Source organism: Macaca thibetana, chromosome 9 (genome assembly GCF_024542745.1).
Source record: "Macaca thibetana thibetana isolate TM-01 chromosome 9, ASM2454274v1, whole genome shotgun sequence".
Taxonomy (NCBI): domain Eukaryota; kingdom Metazoa; phylum Chordata; class Mammalia; order Primates; family Cercopithecidae; genus Macaca; species Macaca thibetana.
Genome location: NC_065586.1, coordinates 13,608,809 through 13,626,281, shown reverse-complemented (window position 1 = coordinate 13,626,281; position 17,473 = coordinate 13,608,809). Strand labels below are relative to the sequence as shown.

Here is a 17,473-nt window from a genome sequence, read left to right as displayed (position 1 = left end):
GACATTTGACACACGTGTGGGAAATGCAAACACGTTGTCACTACCGAAGGTGGAAACTGGAGCAGGTAGCCTTATAAAAACCACTGCTTTAACCACTGCTTTGGCTGGGCGCAGTGGCTCATGCCTATAATTCCAGCACTTTGGGCTGCTGCGGCAGGCAGATCACTTGAGGTCAGGAGTTTGAGACCAACCTGGCCAACACGGCAAAACCCCGTCTCTTCTAAAAACACAAAAATTAGCTGGGCGTGGTGGTGGACACCTGTAATCCCAACTACTTAGGAGACTGAGGCAGGAGAACCACTTGAACCCAGGAGGCGGAGGTTGCAGTGAGCCAAGACTGGGCCACCGCACTCCAGCCTGGGTGACCGAGACTCTGTCTCCAAAAATAAAATAAAATAAATTTAAAAACCACTGCTTTTAGGAATGTAAATGCGAACACAGACCTTTTTTCTAATTATTCTCTCCTGCTGTGACTTTTAACCAAATAGAGCCAATCAACGTGGATTAAAGGGAGTGTCGGGCACACGCACTTAGGTGTCAAAATACAAGCAAAGCACCATGTCACACATTCATTGGTGGGACCCCAGAATCCAAATGAGCAGTTTTTCCACAATCATGCACCCTGTGATTGCAAGTCTAAAGAGCTGTCATTGTCATTTCTCTCTCTTTTTTTTTAAGAGACAGGGTCTCACTTTGTTGCCCAGGCTGGGGTGCAATGGTGCAATCACAGCTCACTGCAGCCTCCAACTCCTGGGCTCAAGCAGTCCTCCTGTCTCAGTCTCCCAAGTAGCTGGGACTACAGGCATGCACCACCACACCTGGCTAATTTTTTTATCTTTTGTAGAGATGGGATCCTGCTATGTTGCCCAAGCTGGAGAACCACTGTCACTTCTCCATCAGCTAAACTTTCTGTGACCACATGGCAAACCATTTAAGAGGCTTAGTTTATGTCTTTCACAACACTGAAAACCATTTTATCCTCCTTGTTTAAGCACCAAATAATTATAACCACGGTGTTTATTGAGAGCTGTGTGCCAGGAAGACAAGGAGGAAGAAGGGAGGACAGGGGAGTTGAGAGGGGAGGAACACCCTTCCCACACTTTCTCTCCTTTGACCCGAACCAACCCCTGGGCGCTGTGTGGCATCTACCCTGTTTTGTGGCTGGGAATAATAAGGTTCAATGAGACTGTCACTTTTCCTAAATCAGGACATAGTCTTAAGCACACCGCAGTGCAGCCTACAGAATCAGAGGCTTAGAACATCCTCCCTCGGTGCAGCTCTCGAGCTGCTTCTGCTCTTTGCAGAGAGTTTTGGTGATTAATGATTAGGCCAAGGGACACAAACAAAAATGCTGCACGTCAGTCAGGGAGATAAGTCCCTTTGTGGAATGTCAAGACGGTGAGCAGGGGCAGGCGAGGGATGACTGTCCCCTCCGCAAGGTGAGCGTCACTTCTTTGACCTGCTTCCCTTTCCATTCCAGTCCAAAATCCATGCGGCACGCAGCCTGAGTGAGATCGCCATCGACCTGACCGAGACGGGGACGCTGAAGACCTCGAAGCTGGCCAACATGGGCAGCAAGGGGAAGATCATCAGCGGCAGCAGCGGCAGCCTGCTGTCTTCAGGTAGGCAGAGGCCAGCTGGAGGGATGCCCCCCTGAGCATGGCTGGGACCCCAGAGGGGACCCAGGAAGGTGGGGAAAGCTGCAGCAGGGGAGACTGCTGGACGAGCTGCTCCAAAGCTGGCTCTGCTTTCCAGACCAAGGTTGGGATCCAAATGCGAATCTGAGAAAACTGCTCCGAAGCATCAAATAATGGAAGGGGAAAAAAGAAATCAGTAGAACCACGCAGTGCAGGAAGGCCTGCTGGTCACACTTAAGTGTCTTCAGGTATCCCCCAGAGCCTTTCAGAATGCCAATGGCAAGCTGTCGGGAATGTCAGGTCCAAGGGTGGACAAGTGGAGTCCGCTCATGTACCCACTCGTGTGTTGTGAATTTCAGGATCTGGTGCCAGGAGACACTGCATTCTACTCCCAGGTGGGTTTCTCCGGCTTTTACAAATGCAGAATACTCTGTCCATCATGTCACAGGGCGTGGTTTCTCCATTCAGGGCCTTTTGAAATTGCGAGTCAGAGATCTGGTTCCGCCGTCCGCTTCCGCCACCCTTGGCCAAGTCATTTTGTCTTTTGATGTTGGGAGGGACAGAGGAGTTCCAAGGTCCTGGATCTGGCTGACTTAAAAAGGGGGGTGCCATTCACTGAAATGGCAGGAGGAGGAGTGGGTTTGAAGGAAGGAGGGAGGGAGGGAGGCAGCTGTGGTTTAGAAATGTTAGAAAAGTGCATTGTGGCCAGGCATGGTGGCTCACACCTGTAATCTGGGCACTATGGGAGGCCGACGCTGGAGAATCACTTGAGGCCAAGGAGTTTAAGACCAGCCTGGGCAACATAGTGAGACCCCATCTCTACCAAAAAAAAAAAAAAATAGGTGTGGTGGCACATCACCCATAGTTCCAGCTGCTTGGGAAGCTAAGTAGGGAGGAGCGCTGAGCCCTGGAGGTTGAGGCTGCAGTGAGCAATGCACTGCACTCCAGCCTGGGTGACGGAGTGAAAGCCTGTCTCAAAAAACAAAACAAAAAGAAAAGTGCAACATGAGAAAAAACCTGATTGATGTAGGAACCGTGCAGCTGTCTCTAAGCCATGCGAAGAAGGCAAGAAGCCTTCCCTGGTAATTTATATTACTATATATAGTGGCTGTAAACAATAACAAAAAGGAAAAGACAGGAGAGGGAGAGGAGCTAAAAATTGTCTCATTAGCTTCTGGGCTGGTGTGATCCAATCATAGCCAGGAAAAAGTTTAAAGGACCAGAGAGAGGACAGACATCCTTCCTGGACTGAGAGGCGAGGTTACTGTTCTGGTGAGTGGAGCATTAAGTTCAGGGCCCCTCCTTGGACAGGCTGAGGCCCTGAGGGGACCTTAGCAGTGTGTTCACACAGTCATGTGTTTTCATAAAATCTGTGAACATAATACATTTTGTATTATTTTTCTTAAATAGAACCGATAAAGGCCGGTGCGGTGGCTCACGCCTGTAATCTCAGCACTTTGGGAGGCCGAGGCAGGTGGATCACCTGAGGTCAGGAGTTAGAGACCCATCTGGCCAACACAGTGAAACCTCATCTCTACTAAAAATACAAAAATTAGCTGAGTGCAGTGGTGCGCACCTGTAATTCCACTACTCAGGAGGCTGAGGCAGGAGAAACACTTGAACCCAGGAGGCAGAGGTTGCAGTGAGCAGAGATTGTGCCACTGCACTCTAGCCTGGGCGACAGAGCAAGACTCTGCCTCAAAAAAAAAAAAAAAAAAAAAAAAAAAAAAAAAAAAAAAAAAACCATTAAAATTATATAAGCTTCAAGCCCCATAAACCTAGATCTGCCTCTGCCACATCACCTGGGGTTCACTGTTAACCCCTCCCTGCCTTAGGTTCTTCGAAAATGTGACATCCAAAAAAATGGGCTTAACGCTCATTCTTTCTGAGGCTTGGGAGTTTGCCATGAAGACTGCAGAGAATGTTGTCCTCAGGGATCAAAGAGAATGAAATTCAAAGCCCAAGACCCCTACCTCGAATTACAGCCGCTCCCAGTCTCCTGCTGAATGACCCAGAGCAGAGTCAGAGCCAACACCTTGTTTGTGTTTTAAACACAACCTACAGTCGTTTTTTCCTAACCCCGGGAAAACCCAGTGTCAGATTAGAAAGGCTGCATCTCTCAGCCCACCTTCCCCCTAGCACAGGGAATCCGGCTGACTTCAGCTTGGATTCTTGAAGCTCAGTGGTTCTCAAACTTCGGCATGCATCGGAAACGCTTAGAGGGCTTGTGAAAACACCTCTGCAGCTCCTGATTCCGAGGGTCTGGCGAGAGCCTGAGAATTTACACCTGTAACAAGTTTCCAAGTGAGGCTGATGCTGCCGGTCTAGACACTTGAATTGGAGAGACTCTTGTTGCTGAGGAAGAGACAGGCTTGAAGTGGGTGTGTCGTGCAGGATCATAGAACCCAAGTATGTCCAGTTTTAAGCCCGTGTCCTGGTCCATCTGCACCGGCCCCCTTGTATCTGGCAGACTCCAGGGAGCACCAAGGCAACAATTTACCTTAATAGCAGCTATAGATGAGGCTGTGAACAGGAGCCCCAAACCTCCTGAAATGAAATTGACGTCATGCACTCATCAGAAATGAAATCTGGCTGGGCGTGGTGGCTCACGCCTGTAATCCCAATACTTGCGGAGGCCAAGGCAGGTGGATCGCTTCAGGCCAGGAGTTTGAGACCAGCCTGGCCAACATGGTGAAAGCCCATCTCTACTAAAAATACAAAACTTAGCCAGCATGGTGGTGCACACCTGTAATCCCAGTTATTTTCGAGGCTGAGGCAGGAGAATCACTTGAACTCGGGAGGCAGAGGTTGCAGTGAGCTGAGATCATGCCACTGTACTCCAGCCTGGGCAACAGAGCGAGACTCTGCCTCAAACACACACACACAGAAAGAGAGAAATGAAATCCAAGCGTCTTTAAGACTCGAAAGCAGTACGTCTCTATGCCCACAGGCTGGACATTGCTAATCAACCTGGTGGGCTAGAAGAGAAATCCTAAGAAAATCTTCCTGCCTAATCCACCTGTACACCTAATAGATAAGCATGGGTATACCAAGCCATTGAAGTGATCTTCAAACGCTTCATCATTCAGCACTGGGGCCCCAGGCTAAGGTGATTAGGAGTTAGTAGCAGCAGCTGGGGCCACTTGCAGAGCGGCTCCCATTGTCAGCTTCAGTGCCCTCAGCCCTTTCTGCAGCTGCACAGCTGAGCAAGAAGAAACCCTGGCGAGAGGGTGAGAGAGCCCCATGACTCAAGCCGAGGGCAGGTCCCACTCTTACCAGCCCTGCAAGTTTGAGCCTGAAAAACATCCTTTAATGCCAGGGTGGAGGCTCCTTGGGGTGCCCCACACCCACCTCCTGTGACTTAGGAGAGCCAAGACAGTGGAGGAACGCACCGCAAACGGGAAACATTCCATCAGGGAACAAAGGGAATTTCTAGCACCCCTAGATCTTGTTCTCCCTCCCGCTGGGATGGCTGACGGCAGCCCGTGTTTCCCTGCACCAGGAGAATAAAGCTTTCCCCGATGAAAGCATTGGCAGTGCCATCTGGAAGGGGCTGATTCACATCCCTTGCAATGGGGAAATCCAGCGTTGGCCTGAAGATCGAGGTGGCTGGCTCATCTCCACCTGCTTCTTCCTACCTTTCTGCCCTCTTGCCTAGAATGTGTTCCCACAAAGGGGACAAGCCCCACTGCTTGCAATTCCAGGACAGCTCTGATTGTTACCACTCTTCTTACTACACTTGCCGGATTTTATTTTCTGACGTTCATTCAGAAAAGGTGATACATATAACCCAATATCCAGTTTGGTCAACTGTTTTCTCTCTTTCACCTCCTCATTAGATAGTATCTAATAATTGTTCCTTAAAAGCATTTTGAGAAACTAGTCACCATTTCAGAATTTTCTTTTCTAGCACTTGCCCAGTACCCAACACCCAATAGGTGTTGGATGCACAGTTATTGAAATTAAAATAAATTGTGAAGGATACTAGTTAAGACTCCTGCGTGTGCTGTGCTTTAGGAATCTTCAGCCCAGCACAGCGGCTCACACCTATTTGGGAGGCCGAGGCCGGCGGAGGTGGTGGGAGGGATGATGTGGGTATCACTTGAAGCCAGGAGTTCTAGACCAGCCTTGGCAACATGGCAAGACCCCATCTGTACCAAAAAAAAAAAATCTTTTTAATATGGCTGGACATGGTGGTGCGTACTTGTATTTCCCACTACTTGGGAGGCTGAGGCTGGAGGATCACACGAGCCCAGGAGTTCAAGGCTGTAGTGACCTATGATGGCATCACTATACTAAAGCCTAGGTGACAGAGTGAGACCCTGTCTCTAAAAAAAAAAAGAAAAGAAAAGAAAAAGAAAAAAGAGAGAAAGAATCTTCTAATCTTCTATGTTCCTAGAGTGTACAGTACCTTGGGCCTTGCTGGTACCTCCCATAGGATCTGCCTCCAGTATTTTTTCCCAAATTCTACTGTAAGCCTTTATCACACTAGTATGCGACCTTTAAAGTTTGTGTCGCGTCAGTCTCCTCCTGCAGTAGTGTCCATCCTTGTTATCTTTCATTCCTCCGACCCTCATCTGTACCCAAATCATAGTGTGTCTGAGCCATGTCACAACACTGCAAGAGTTCTGTGGTATAAACATTTCTGCTAGCTCCCAACTCTGCCAGGTACTATACACAGCATTTTAAGAAGTTACAGCCCCCGTCCCTGCAAAGAGTTTGTGTACTGCTTATTGATGAAAAAAAAAAAAAAAGACATAAAATGTTGATAAACTGTTAGTAACTTTGAAGGTGGTTTGCCTATTTAAGGACACATAATTACCTTTAAAATTACTGAAGTCTAGTACTTGGTATCTGAGGCCTCAGATGCTAAAGAAATGAAGAATGTCGTTGATACCTATTAAAGAAGCCAGGCCAGCCACAATGGCTCAGGCCTGTAATCCCAGCACTTTGGGAGGCCAAGGCGGGCAGGAGTTGGAGACTAGCCTGGCCAACATGGCGAAACCCCGTCTGTACCAAAAATATAAAAATTAGCCAGGTGTGTAATTACACACCCGTAATCCCAGACACTTGGGAGGCTGAGGCAGGAGAGTTGCTTGAGCCTAGGAGGCAGAGGTTACAGCGAGCTGAAATTCCACCACTGCATTCCAGCCTGGGAGACAGAGCAAGACTGTCTCAAAAATAAGTAAATAAATAAAAAATAAAGAAGCCAATATCCATATCTACCAATGTCCTGAGCCACGGATTAGCATTTCAAATAAAAAAGTCAACATAGTTGACTGTAGATTTTGCTTCATTTTTATTGTTTAAAGCCGAGATCCATCACCAGATTCTTGACAGTCCTGCTGATCACATTGCAGGTGACTCAACGGCGATGATTTCAACTTAAAGCAATTGATTAAGGCTTGAGATCGGGGCCCTGAATCCTGCAGTAGTGATATGTGGAGCTGTCCCCTGTAAGACCCTTTAGACCTGTATTTAAGTGGAGACCCTTAGAGATGGTGAACCATCTGAGTCAGAGCTGTAAGCCTGTGATGGAAGAAAAGGAATGAAATCCCCGCCTCCTCCAGCACTGACTGGCATTCAGATGGGAGGAAGGTCGTGGAACTCACGCTGAATCCATTTGCGCAGGGGCTCAGTGCCTCTGTTATTGACCATTGGAGGGGAGTAGGCAGGGCGCATTGGATTCACTCTGCCCTGTGACAGTCCCGTGATTGCTTCCACATTTGTAGCTGAGTCTATTGCTTTTGCTCCTAGGTCTTCAGGTAACACATTTCCAGAAGGTTCAGGTACAGTTTGGGAGGACAACTATGAATTCAAACCATCTGGTTAAGACATGTTCAGGGTTTTTTTTTTTTTTTTTTTTTTTTTTTAAATCCAAAATCCATGTTGTAGGAACTTGAATGGGTTTATTCCTTCCTTCCCATCTTGTATTACTTGAAATTCCAGAAAATATGGGAGGGGAGAAAAAAAGGAATAACAACAAAAGCAGCAATAATTGGGTGTATCATTGTAGGTGAAGACACATGGCCCCTTCATAGCTTGTCTGAAAGTGGGAAAGAGCCTAAGATTTGTTCTAAGTGTTGTTTTGGGGATTTGCCATCAGAAAACAGCTCATTCATTCATTCAATTTTTTGAGACGGAGTCTCGCTCTGTTGCCCAGTCTGGAGTGCAGTGGCATGATCTCGGCTTGGTGCAACCTCTGCCTCCCAGGTTCTCTGCTATTCTCCTGCCTCAGCCTCCTGAGTAGCTGAGACTACAGGTGTGCACCACCACATTTGGCTAATTTTTGTATTTTTAGTAGAGATGTTCATGATGACCAGGATGGTCTTGAACTCCAGCTCAAGTGAGCTGCCTGCCTCGGCCTCCCAAAATGCTGGGATTATAGGCGTGAGCCACCACACCTGGCCCAGCCATCAGAGAACAGTTCCAGTTTCAGTGGGGGTTAGGAGAGTTAGTTTTTGTTCTCAGGCTTTTTAAAGAAAATAGCACAAACCGACTTAGGAAATACCCAGTGTGCTTCAGGGACGTGTAGCTTGTTGCATTAACCACCCAAACGAAAAAATGGGACAACAACCTTTATTAAATGGGATGATGAGGCTGCTCTCGGCTTCTTGACTGGAAGTCTAGGGCCATAAATGACCCATTCTCTACAAAACTAAGGGATATGTTGTGTTTTCAAATAGGAATTTGGCTATGTGATTACTGAGATGTCCATTGAGTCATCTGCAGTGTGGTCAGCAAGATTGGGAAGAATCTGATGATGGATCTTGGGTTTAAAAACTAGAAAATGAACCAAAACCCGCAGTCTGTCATTGTACCCTGGCTCTGATACTTTCCGTTCCGGGAGAAAACAGGTTGTGTTAAACGTGGGCCCGGCATTGCCTGGGATCCGTCCACATTCAGTCCTCAGCTGTTGACACACTCCCATTCTCTGAATGCTAGCACTTCCTCCCATTGTTAAGGAAGTTTATTAATAACTAATGTAACAATGAGGGTGCCAGCTATCTGACATCTCTCCAAACAGAGAGGGGAGCCGATAGGCTCTGCCAACATCATGATGGCGGCTGTGTTCAGCTCAAAGTTCACTGCCTTGCGCTGGTATAAATCACACGACATTTTTCAGTTTTGTCTTCATCCCTTCTCTTTTGCCCTTCCTCCTTCTCCTCCCTATATCTCTCTTCCTGGCCTTTTAAAGTTCTCCGTTACCCATGGCCTGTGGCCTCTCCTTTTAGGTCTAACAATGGACAGGATTCCAGGGGCCTTAATTTTGGTCATAGCCTCTGCTCTGCCGCAGGGCGCAGCCAAAGTCAGACTGTGCCAGAGTTTGTTTATGCTGGACTGTGTGCCCGGGGAGAGCTGCGAAATCTCTTTCGGGGGAATGGATGGTTCTGGACGTGTTTGAGCAGGACTGGCCTGAGTCAAAATTGAGAGGGAGACAGAATCGTTATCCCTTTCTGCCCTTATTTTGGGGGAAATAAAAACAGTCATTTACACAGCTATATGTATGCCCTCAGGTGTTACTAATAAAGGAATATTTGCCCACTGAAGAGAACCAGGACCGAATGACAATGTGGAACCTAAATGAATGACTTTCCAATGATAAAATTTTTTTTTTTTTTTTTTTTTTTTTTTTTTTTGAGACAGGGTCTCGCTCTGTCGCCCTGAGTGGCGCAATGCTAACTCACTCCAGCCTCAAACTCCTGGGCTTAAGGGATCCTCCTGCCTCAGCCTTCTGACTGGGTAGGACTGTGATGAAATTTAAATACTGAAAAAGAGATATCACTATCACTTCCCACAAGCATTTCTCTGTTCCCATTTGGGGCCAGCCCTCTGTTCCAGTACTCCTTTGCTGGGAGCACAGAACAAGGATGACTGAAATTCAGTTAATCTGCAAACGTTGGTATTGCAGTAGCCTAACAAGCTTGGAGCCAGAAGATAGGACAGCTCCCTCATTTCACAGCCTAAGAAATGGAAACTGTAGGATTTACAAACCATAGTTTCAACTGGGTATTTTACTGGATGCTGCTAATTTTTGTAACTGAATGTTCAGTTTTGTTTTTTGTTTTTTTTTCCCTCTCCTCTCTCTGTTAAATTACATTTGCACTCTTCACCAAGGTTCAGTGAGCCATGGAGTCTAGCCAGAAAGCAAAGCTCTTCCAGAGACTTCCAGCCACCATCAAAAGGCGCTTGCTTTTCAAAGAGCTTCAATTTCAGTGCTCTCTGAAATGAACTATTTTATTTCTGAAATTTCTAAGCCTGATGAAAAGTTCTCCAAGCATGCATTTTTTCATGTTAAAAATCACATTTAATTCTCTATAACGGTCCCCAGAGATGACACATTTATCCCGCAGTCTGCAAAGTGGCATTATTTCCCATGGTCTCCTGGGACATATTTTATGTAAGGAATTCATCACTGAGGATTTGTCAAGGAAATAAATATCTTTTTATCATAAAGAAGAATTCTAACCTCTTCCTCGTGTTTATTCCTGGGGTGTCTGCCAAAACTTTTCCTTACAGCTTCTACTGATCTGCTGGGAATATGCCTTCTTCATTTTTTTTTTTTCTCTAAAGGTCTAAAGAGACGGATTGTCATTTCCCTTCTTTAGTTCTGGAACAACAGATTCCTTTCTTCTTTGGAGCACCGTTGGCTTCGAATTCTCCCCTCCTTCCAGAGAGGAAAGCACCCCTTCTCTGTCTTCTGAAATCAGTGGCTGGTCGTCAATATCTCCTCTGTGTCAAAAACAGATGAGCCACGCGTGGCTCCTGACAGCGTCCTCCGGGCAGAATGTATGCTCATATCCGGTGCTGAGTCGCCCCGGGGTCTTCTGAACAATCGGAGCATTTCTGGCTCGCGGCTGAATGAGGCTGTCCTTCCATGTGTCCGCCAGCCGGGAGAAGAGCTGCTGTTTGTGCTGCTGGCATTCCCTCCACATCCGCCCCTCCACACCCAGCTGTCCCCAGCTGGAGTCTGGAGTTCCCCGGCTGGAAGCTGGGAAACTCACAGTGACACAGGCAGTGTCTCCAGGGTCTCAAACAATGTCCACAGCATTGGGAAATTCACTCCATAGATTTCCAAATACCCCCGAAAATGGCTTTCTGACTTGGCATGAGTCACTCCATCTCTCTCTCTGCTTGGATGGGAATTGTCTCTGTAGGGTCAGCTCTTTTTATCTTCCTCGTTGGCCAGATTATTAGTGACCTAGTTCAATAAAAATCCTTTGGATTAGGATTGAAATGTCGTAAGGTCGCCGAAAACAACAGGTTCTATTTTTAATCTAGTATCATTCAAGTAGATATTTTCCTCCCGATAACTGGGAGGAAAGATTTTTTGCTGGAGAACTGACCTGACACTGTGTTTTCTTGACAATATTTCAGAGACAGGCTTAACCTTCTCAGAGAGACAATAAAAAAACTCACCCAGCTGGGCGCAGTGGCTGACGCCTGTAATCCCAGCACTTTGGGAGTCAAGGCGGGCAGATCACTTGAGGTCAGCAGTTGGAGACCAGCCTGGCCAACATGGTGAAACCTCGTCTCTACTAAAAATAGAAAAATTAGTCAGGCGTGGTGGCATACTATAATCCCAGCTACTCGGTAGGCTGAGGCAGGAGAATCACTTGAACCCAGGAGGCGGAGGTTGCAATGAGCTGAGATCACACCACTGCACTCCAGCCTGGGTGATCCAAAGAGCCCCTGCCCTGCTTCCTGCTCTTAGGTTTTGATGCTTGCACTGTCATGCAAGGAGCCACGGCTTGGGAGGCAATGTGACTGCCTTCTACACAGGTTTACTAGGGCAACCCAGCTGCGATCAAGACAGAAAGCTCCTACCCGTGTTGAGCTTTTATGCAAGAGGCAAAAGACAGAACAGCAGAATTAGACTCCCAGTTCAGCCTCCCTCTGACTCTGACCTTCTCTATGAAAATGGGAGACCGGGCGCGGTGATTCACGCCTGTAATCCCAGCACTTTGGGAGGCCGAGGCAGGTGGATCACGAGGTCAGGAGTTCAAGACCAGCCTGACCAATATGGTGAAACCCCATTTCTACTAAAAATAGAAAAATTAGCCAGGCATGGTGGCGTGCGCCTGTAGTCCCAGCTACTCAGGAGGCTGAGGCAGGAGAATCACCTGAACCCAGGAGGTGGAGGTTGCAGTGAGTCGAGATCGTGCCACTGCACTCCAGCTTGGGTGACAGAGCAAGACTCCATCTCAAAAAAAAAAAAAGAAAAGAAAAAGAAAATGGGATAATGTCTCTGTGAGGATTCGGTGAAGTACAGTGGGTAGGAAGCTCCTGTTTAGGAGTTCTGTAAAAATTAATTTCCTTACCCTTCTCGTGAGCTTCCTGAATTGATGTGGTCACGGTGGGTGGTACGTCTGCAAGCATTCCACATTTCCTTGCTTGTCCACTAAATAGACTTTCTCATCTACATTTTGGAGCTCTCCGAATTGGGATGCAGACTCCTAATAAAGGCTAGAAATAGTGGTGGGTTTCAGATGGGGCGTTGCTTTGTTGCCCGGGCTGGAGTGCAGTGGTGCAATCACAGCTCACAGTAGCTTCCACACCTCGGCTAGAGCAGTTCTCCCACCTCAGCCTCCAGAGTAGCTGAGACCACAGGCATGCACTACCCTGCCTTACTAATTTTTGTTTTAATTTTTGTAGACACAAGGTCTGGCTATGTTGCCCAAGCTGGTCTCAAACTCCTGGCCTGAAGCAGTCGTCCCATTTTGGCCTCCCAGAAGTGCTGGGACTCTAGGTGTGAGCCACCACCCCAGCCTCACTTTTTAATAGAAAGAGTAACTAGTATTCACGTAACACTTAATGTATTCTCACCTCTCTTCTAAACATCTTCTAAGCGTTTATCCCTTTTAATTCTCCCCACTTTTGAAGAAGTGCTATTTCCATTCCCATTTTATAGGGGAGGAAACAGACTTCAAGAGATCGCACAACCTTCCCAAGTCCCCACAGCTGGTAAACGGCAGTGCTGGAACACACACCCAGGCCTGTTAACTCAAAACCACTGGTGTGGGCTTTTGCTTTAGAGGAGACTATGTACCAGTTTGTGTTTTCTAAAGACTATTCAGAATACTCATAAATCTGAGTGTTGTCTGAAACTTTACCGAAATATATATATATGTATGTATCTATATATATATGTATATATATGTAGATATTTGTGCATTACGCGTATCTTTTAAAAAACGTGTTGAGATCACCTCTGTTTTTCCTTTGACTCCTACACCAACTTCTTATGCTTGGACAGCCCTTTCCAGGTAGCACTTAGCTACTGTTTTTTCAATCAATAAAATTTGAAATCTCACCCTTCTACCTAGAATAAAGAGGTTCCATCCATCTTCTACTTCATTAATTCCAAAGACAGCTCAGATTAAACTCTGTTTAGCATTTGAGTTTACAAATATTTGCTTCGGTCTGTTGATAAGATGAAGCAGTAAATCCTTTAGGCCCTGGTTAATAATGAGACACACCCTTCTAGCCCGGGAGAGGCTGTAGCAGTAAATGAAATGAGAGCAGAGTTGGCAGAAGGCTAGAAGTTGGGAAGGTAGAGAAAAGGGGGAGGGAAGATTGTACTGTGTATAGGATTCCTGTTGTAAAAATTGCAAAAGTGACTGCTAGCAGCAAGAGGGAACTGTCTCACGCCTGTCCATGTGAAGAGACCACCAAACAAGCTTTGTGTGAGCAACAAGGCTGTTTATTTCACCTGGGTGCAAGCGGGCTGAGTCCGAAAAAGGAGTCAGCAAAGGGTGGTGGATTATCATTAGTTCTTATAGGTTTTGGGATCCGCGGTGGAGTTAAGAGCAATGTTTTGGGGCCAGGGGGTGGATCTCACAAAGTACATTCTCAAGGGTGGGGAGAATTATAAAGAACCTTTTTAAGGTGGAGGAGATTACAAAGTACATTGATGAGTTAGGGTGGGGCAGAAACAAATCACAGTGGTGGAATGTCATCAGTTAAGGCTATTTTCACTTCTGTGGGTCTTCAGTTGCTTCGGGCCATCTGGATGTGTACGTGCAGGTCACGGGGGATATGTTGGCTTAGCTTGGGCTCAGAGGCCTGACAGGAACTCTGAGTAAGTTCTTTATTGAGTAATAGTGTCTTCAGTTTGAGGAATCTTAGAGATTGGTCAATTGGTCATTTTATAGACGGGGCCATGAGGTTAGTAACTCAAGGGCTTACACCATTTAATGGCAGATGTGTGATGAAAATCCAGTGTCTTTCCCACCAGTCACCTCCCTCTCCGTGATAGCAGATTTAGATCATTTAATTTTTTTTTAATAGAGAACAGGTCTCACTATGTTGGCCAAGCTGGTCTTGAACTCCTGGCGTCAAGCAGCCCTCCCACCTCAGCCTCCCAAAATGCTGGGATTACAGTGGGATTACAGGTATGAGCCACTGCGCCCAGCCTATATCCTTTTTATTTATTTATTTTGTTTTTTTTAAATGGAGTCTCGGTCTGTCACCCAGGCTGGAGTGCAGTGGTGCCATCTCAGCTCACCGCAACCTCCACCTTCCAGGTTCAAGTGATTCTCCTCTCTCAGCCCCCCAAGTAGCTGGGATTATAGGCGCGTGCCACAACGCCCAGCTAATTTTTGTACTTTTAAAGCATAGAGACAAGGTTTCGCCATGTTGACCAGGCTGCTGTGAAACTCCTGACCTCGTGATCCGCCCACCTTGGCCTCCCAAAGTGCTGGGATTACAGGCGTGAGCCATGGCGCCCAGCCCTTTTTTTTAAATTTCTAAGGGGCTAAACACAACCTCAGAGGGGTTTGCACTTGCAAAAGCATATATGTGTTCAAATAACTGGAAATGGATAAATCAGCATAAGCCTAGGTGCTGATTTGAAATTTGAATTTTAGGTTTTGTTTTGTTTTGTTTTGTTTTGTTTGAGACAGAGTCTCGCTCTGTGGCCCAGGCTGGAGTGCAGTGACCGGATCTCAGCTCACTGCAAGCTCCGCCTCCCAGATTCACGCCATTCTCCTGCCTCAGCCTCCTGAGTAGCTGGGACTACAGGCGCCCGCCACCTCGCCCGGCTAGTTTTTTTGTATTTTTAGTAGAGATGGGGTTTCACCGTGGTAGCCAGGATGGTCTCGATCTCCTGACCTTGTGATCCGCCCGTCTCGGCCTCCCAAAGTGCTGGGATTACAGGCTTGAGCCACCGCGCCCGGCTGGTTTTGTTTTTGTAGAGATGGAGTCTCACCATGTTACCCAGGCTGGTCTCACACTCCTGACTTCAAGGGATGCTCCCTCCTTGGCTCCCAAAGTGCTGGGATTACGGGTGTGAGCCACCGCGCCCAGCTTTTAGTTTTCGAGAGTCCCATTTCCCTGAGCCCTAAGCCTCTGCCCTGACTCAGTTTCTTCCTGGAGTCATTCTGTCGCTTGAGGGCATCAAGGCGGGCAGCGAGAGTGAACCTCTGCCTCCTGATTTCTCCCTGTCTTGTAGCTTCTTTCTTTCTTCCCTTTTAAAACCACCCTGCTGGGTTGGGGGATGCCTAGTGGGCATTTGTGGAGGAGGTGGGAAAGCAGATCAACATCAGAGGGCATTTTGGACTCCCTCTCCTGATGCCCTTTGAGCTGCTTCCATGGAATGTTCCTGGTGTGTCCGTGTCACTGGGCACTCAGCCACCTCTTGCCTTAGTGGCCACGTTTGCCTAGTTGCAGGTAGCAGCCCACAGGCTCAGATCACACAAGCTCTGAGATCACACAAGCCATGAGAGCTCCAAGCCCTTGCCCCAGAACAGTGGATTTCCTTTAAAGACAAAAAAGGCAGTGGGAACCCTTTTCGTTACAATACGGCAGCCTGAATTCATGCAGCAGGTTCACAGGGGGCTGCTTTATTTTGAGGAACGTGGAGTACAATAGTATAAGAACAGCCACGGAACCACCTTGACCCCACCTCCATCCATAGCTGCCCCAAAGACATAGCTGCAAACCCAGGGACTCAGGAAACATCATTTGTGAACACTGGTTTTTTTTTTTTTTTTTTTTGGTTTTTTTTTTGTTCGTTTTTTTGAGACAGAATCTCGCTCTGTCGCCCAGGCTGTGGTGCAGTGGACCAATCTCGGCTCACTGCAACCTCCGCCTCCTGGGTTCAAGCAATTCTCTGCCTCAGCCTCCCGAGTGGCTGGGATTACAGGTGCCCACCACCATGCCTAATTTTTTTTTTGTATTTTTAGTAGAGACGGGGTTTAACCATCTTGATCAAGCTGGTCTCAATCTCCTGACCTCATGATCCACCTGCCTCCACCTCCCAAAGTGCTGGGATTACAAGCGTGAGCCACCGCGGCCGCACCATAACACTGTGTATTTTTAAAAAGTGGATCTCATAGAAGTATAAAGTAGAACAGAAGTTTCTAGAGGCTGGGAAAGGTAGAGAGAGTAGGAGATGGGGGAGATTTGCTGAAGGACAGAAATTACAGCGAGGTAGGAGGAATGTGTTTGAGTGTCCTATAGCACTGTAGGATAATAGTTAACCATAGGGTATTGTATAGCTTCAAATAGCTAGAGGGAGGATATTGAGTATTTCCAACCCAAAAAATGATCAATGTTTGGATGATGGATATGCTAATTAACCTGAAATGTACCAAAACATCACTGTGTACCCCATAAATACATACAATTATTATGTGTCAATTAAAAATAATTTTTAAAGAAAACACTGCCTAGTTCTGTATTGCTCCTTTCTAAAGGTAAGCTTTGGACCTCAAGTGTTCCACTGAATTGGGTATGAAGCTCTTTTCTTTGACTGATACTTCATTGAGCAACAGTGAACAGGCAGTTGCAATGATTTCTGTCTTTCTAATTCTACCGGGCGCGGGGGGTGGTGTGTGCGCGCGCACACACACACACACACACACGTTCAACCTGCCCTAGTTTGAGGGTTGACCTGTTACAGGCTCAGTACAAAGTGCTGCAGGTGTGTTATCTCATTCAGCCCTTTATGAATTAAGGAGGGCAGGTAACACCCAAGGCCACACATCCAGTAAGTGGTTTTGACTTTATCTAACCCAGATCTGTTTTACCCTTTATCCGCCATCCAGTTAATACTACAGTGGAAATCTGCATGTCCAGGGTAGGCTGGCTCAGTGACTTTGCAGGGACTTAACTTGGTACCCAGACACCATCTTCGCCCTGAAGTAACTCCCAGGTTAATGGCATGAAACGGAGCCAACCAGCATTAGCGGAGCCAACCAGCATTAGCGGAGCCAACCAGCATTAGCGGATACAGAGAGGGGCTCTTGAGCCATCGAGTCTGCCAACACTTTCTTGCCTGTTTTCTGTGGCTTGGTATCTAGGCTAATTATTGTAAATGATGATAATTTGGGTAGCATTAATGAGCCCTGGAACTCAGGGCCAAATCTTAACTAATCCCATAACTAGCAACATGATCATCTAAAAATGGTGTGCTTTACCTCCCTTGAGTTTCATATTGTTGTGATTTGTGCCATTCTTGAACACAGTTAATTCTTAGATTGGACTTAATAAATCATTATTTCCTTTTGAGAGGTTAGGCAGGGGTGACAGGGAAAACAACGAATTTTTCACTTGAGCTAGAAATCCTTTAATCTTCTTGGACTCAAGTTTCTCTAGGCCTGTTTTTTAAATCTAAAGTCTGCCTTCCTTCCAGTATTGTTTTACATTCTTATTAATTCTTTCAATGATGAAACAGAGAGTACTTCAGTAAATGTTCCTGAGTCTTCAAATGTGATTGGCGACTATTACTAACAGAACCAGATTAAGAGTCACAATGATTTAGCCATGTAACCTTGGAGGGACATACACTGGAGATCATTTAGGACTGGTAAGCACAGGGTGATTGGCTTATG

At 46.8% G+C, this 17,473-nt stretch overlaps 2 protein-coding genes across 15 annotated transcripts in view; both read left to right on the top strand.

Annotated features, from left to right (window-relative positions):
- Positions 1-17,473, top strand: part of PHYH (phytanoyl-CoA 2-hydroxylase) — a 1,057,918-nt gene that overhangs the window by 634,454 nt on the left and 405,991 nt on the right. The gene's annotated exons all lie outside the window — the stretch shown is intronic.
- The window catches only part of FRMD4A (FERM domain containing 4A), a 695,352-nt gene that overhangs the window by 643,440 nt on the left and 34,439 nt on the right, over positions 1-17,473 (top strand). For 11 of the 14 annotated variants that reach the window (XM_050803197.1, XM_050803199.1, XM_050803194.1 and 8 more), the window contains 2 exons: positions 1,481-1,622; positions 1,997-2,032. In XM_050803197.1, the coding sequence (XP_050659154.1) occupies positions 1,481-1,622; positions 1,997-2,032 (178 nt within the window). The remainder of the gene's footprint in view (positions 1-1,480; positions 1,623-1,996; positions 2,033-17,473) is intronic. The other 3 variants (XM_050803196.1, XM_050803200.1, XM_050803207.1) reach the window with 1 other exon arrangement.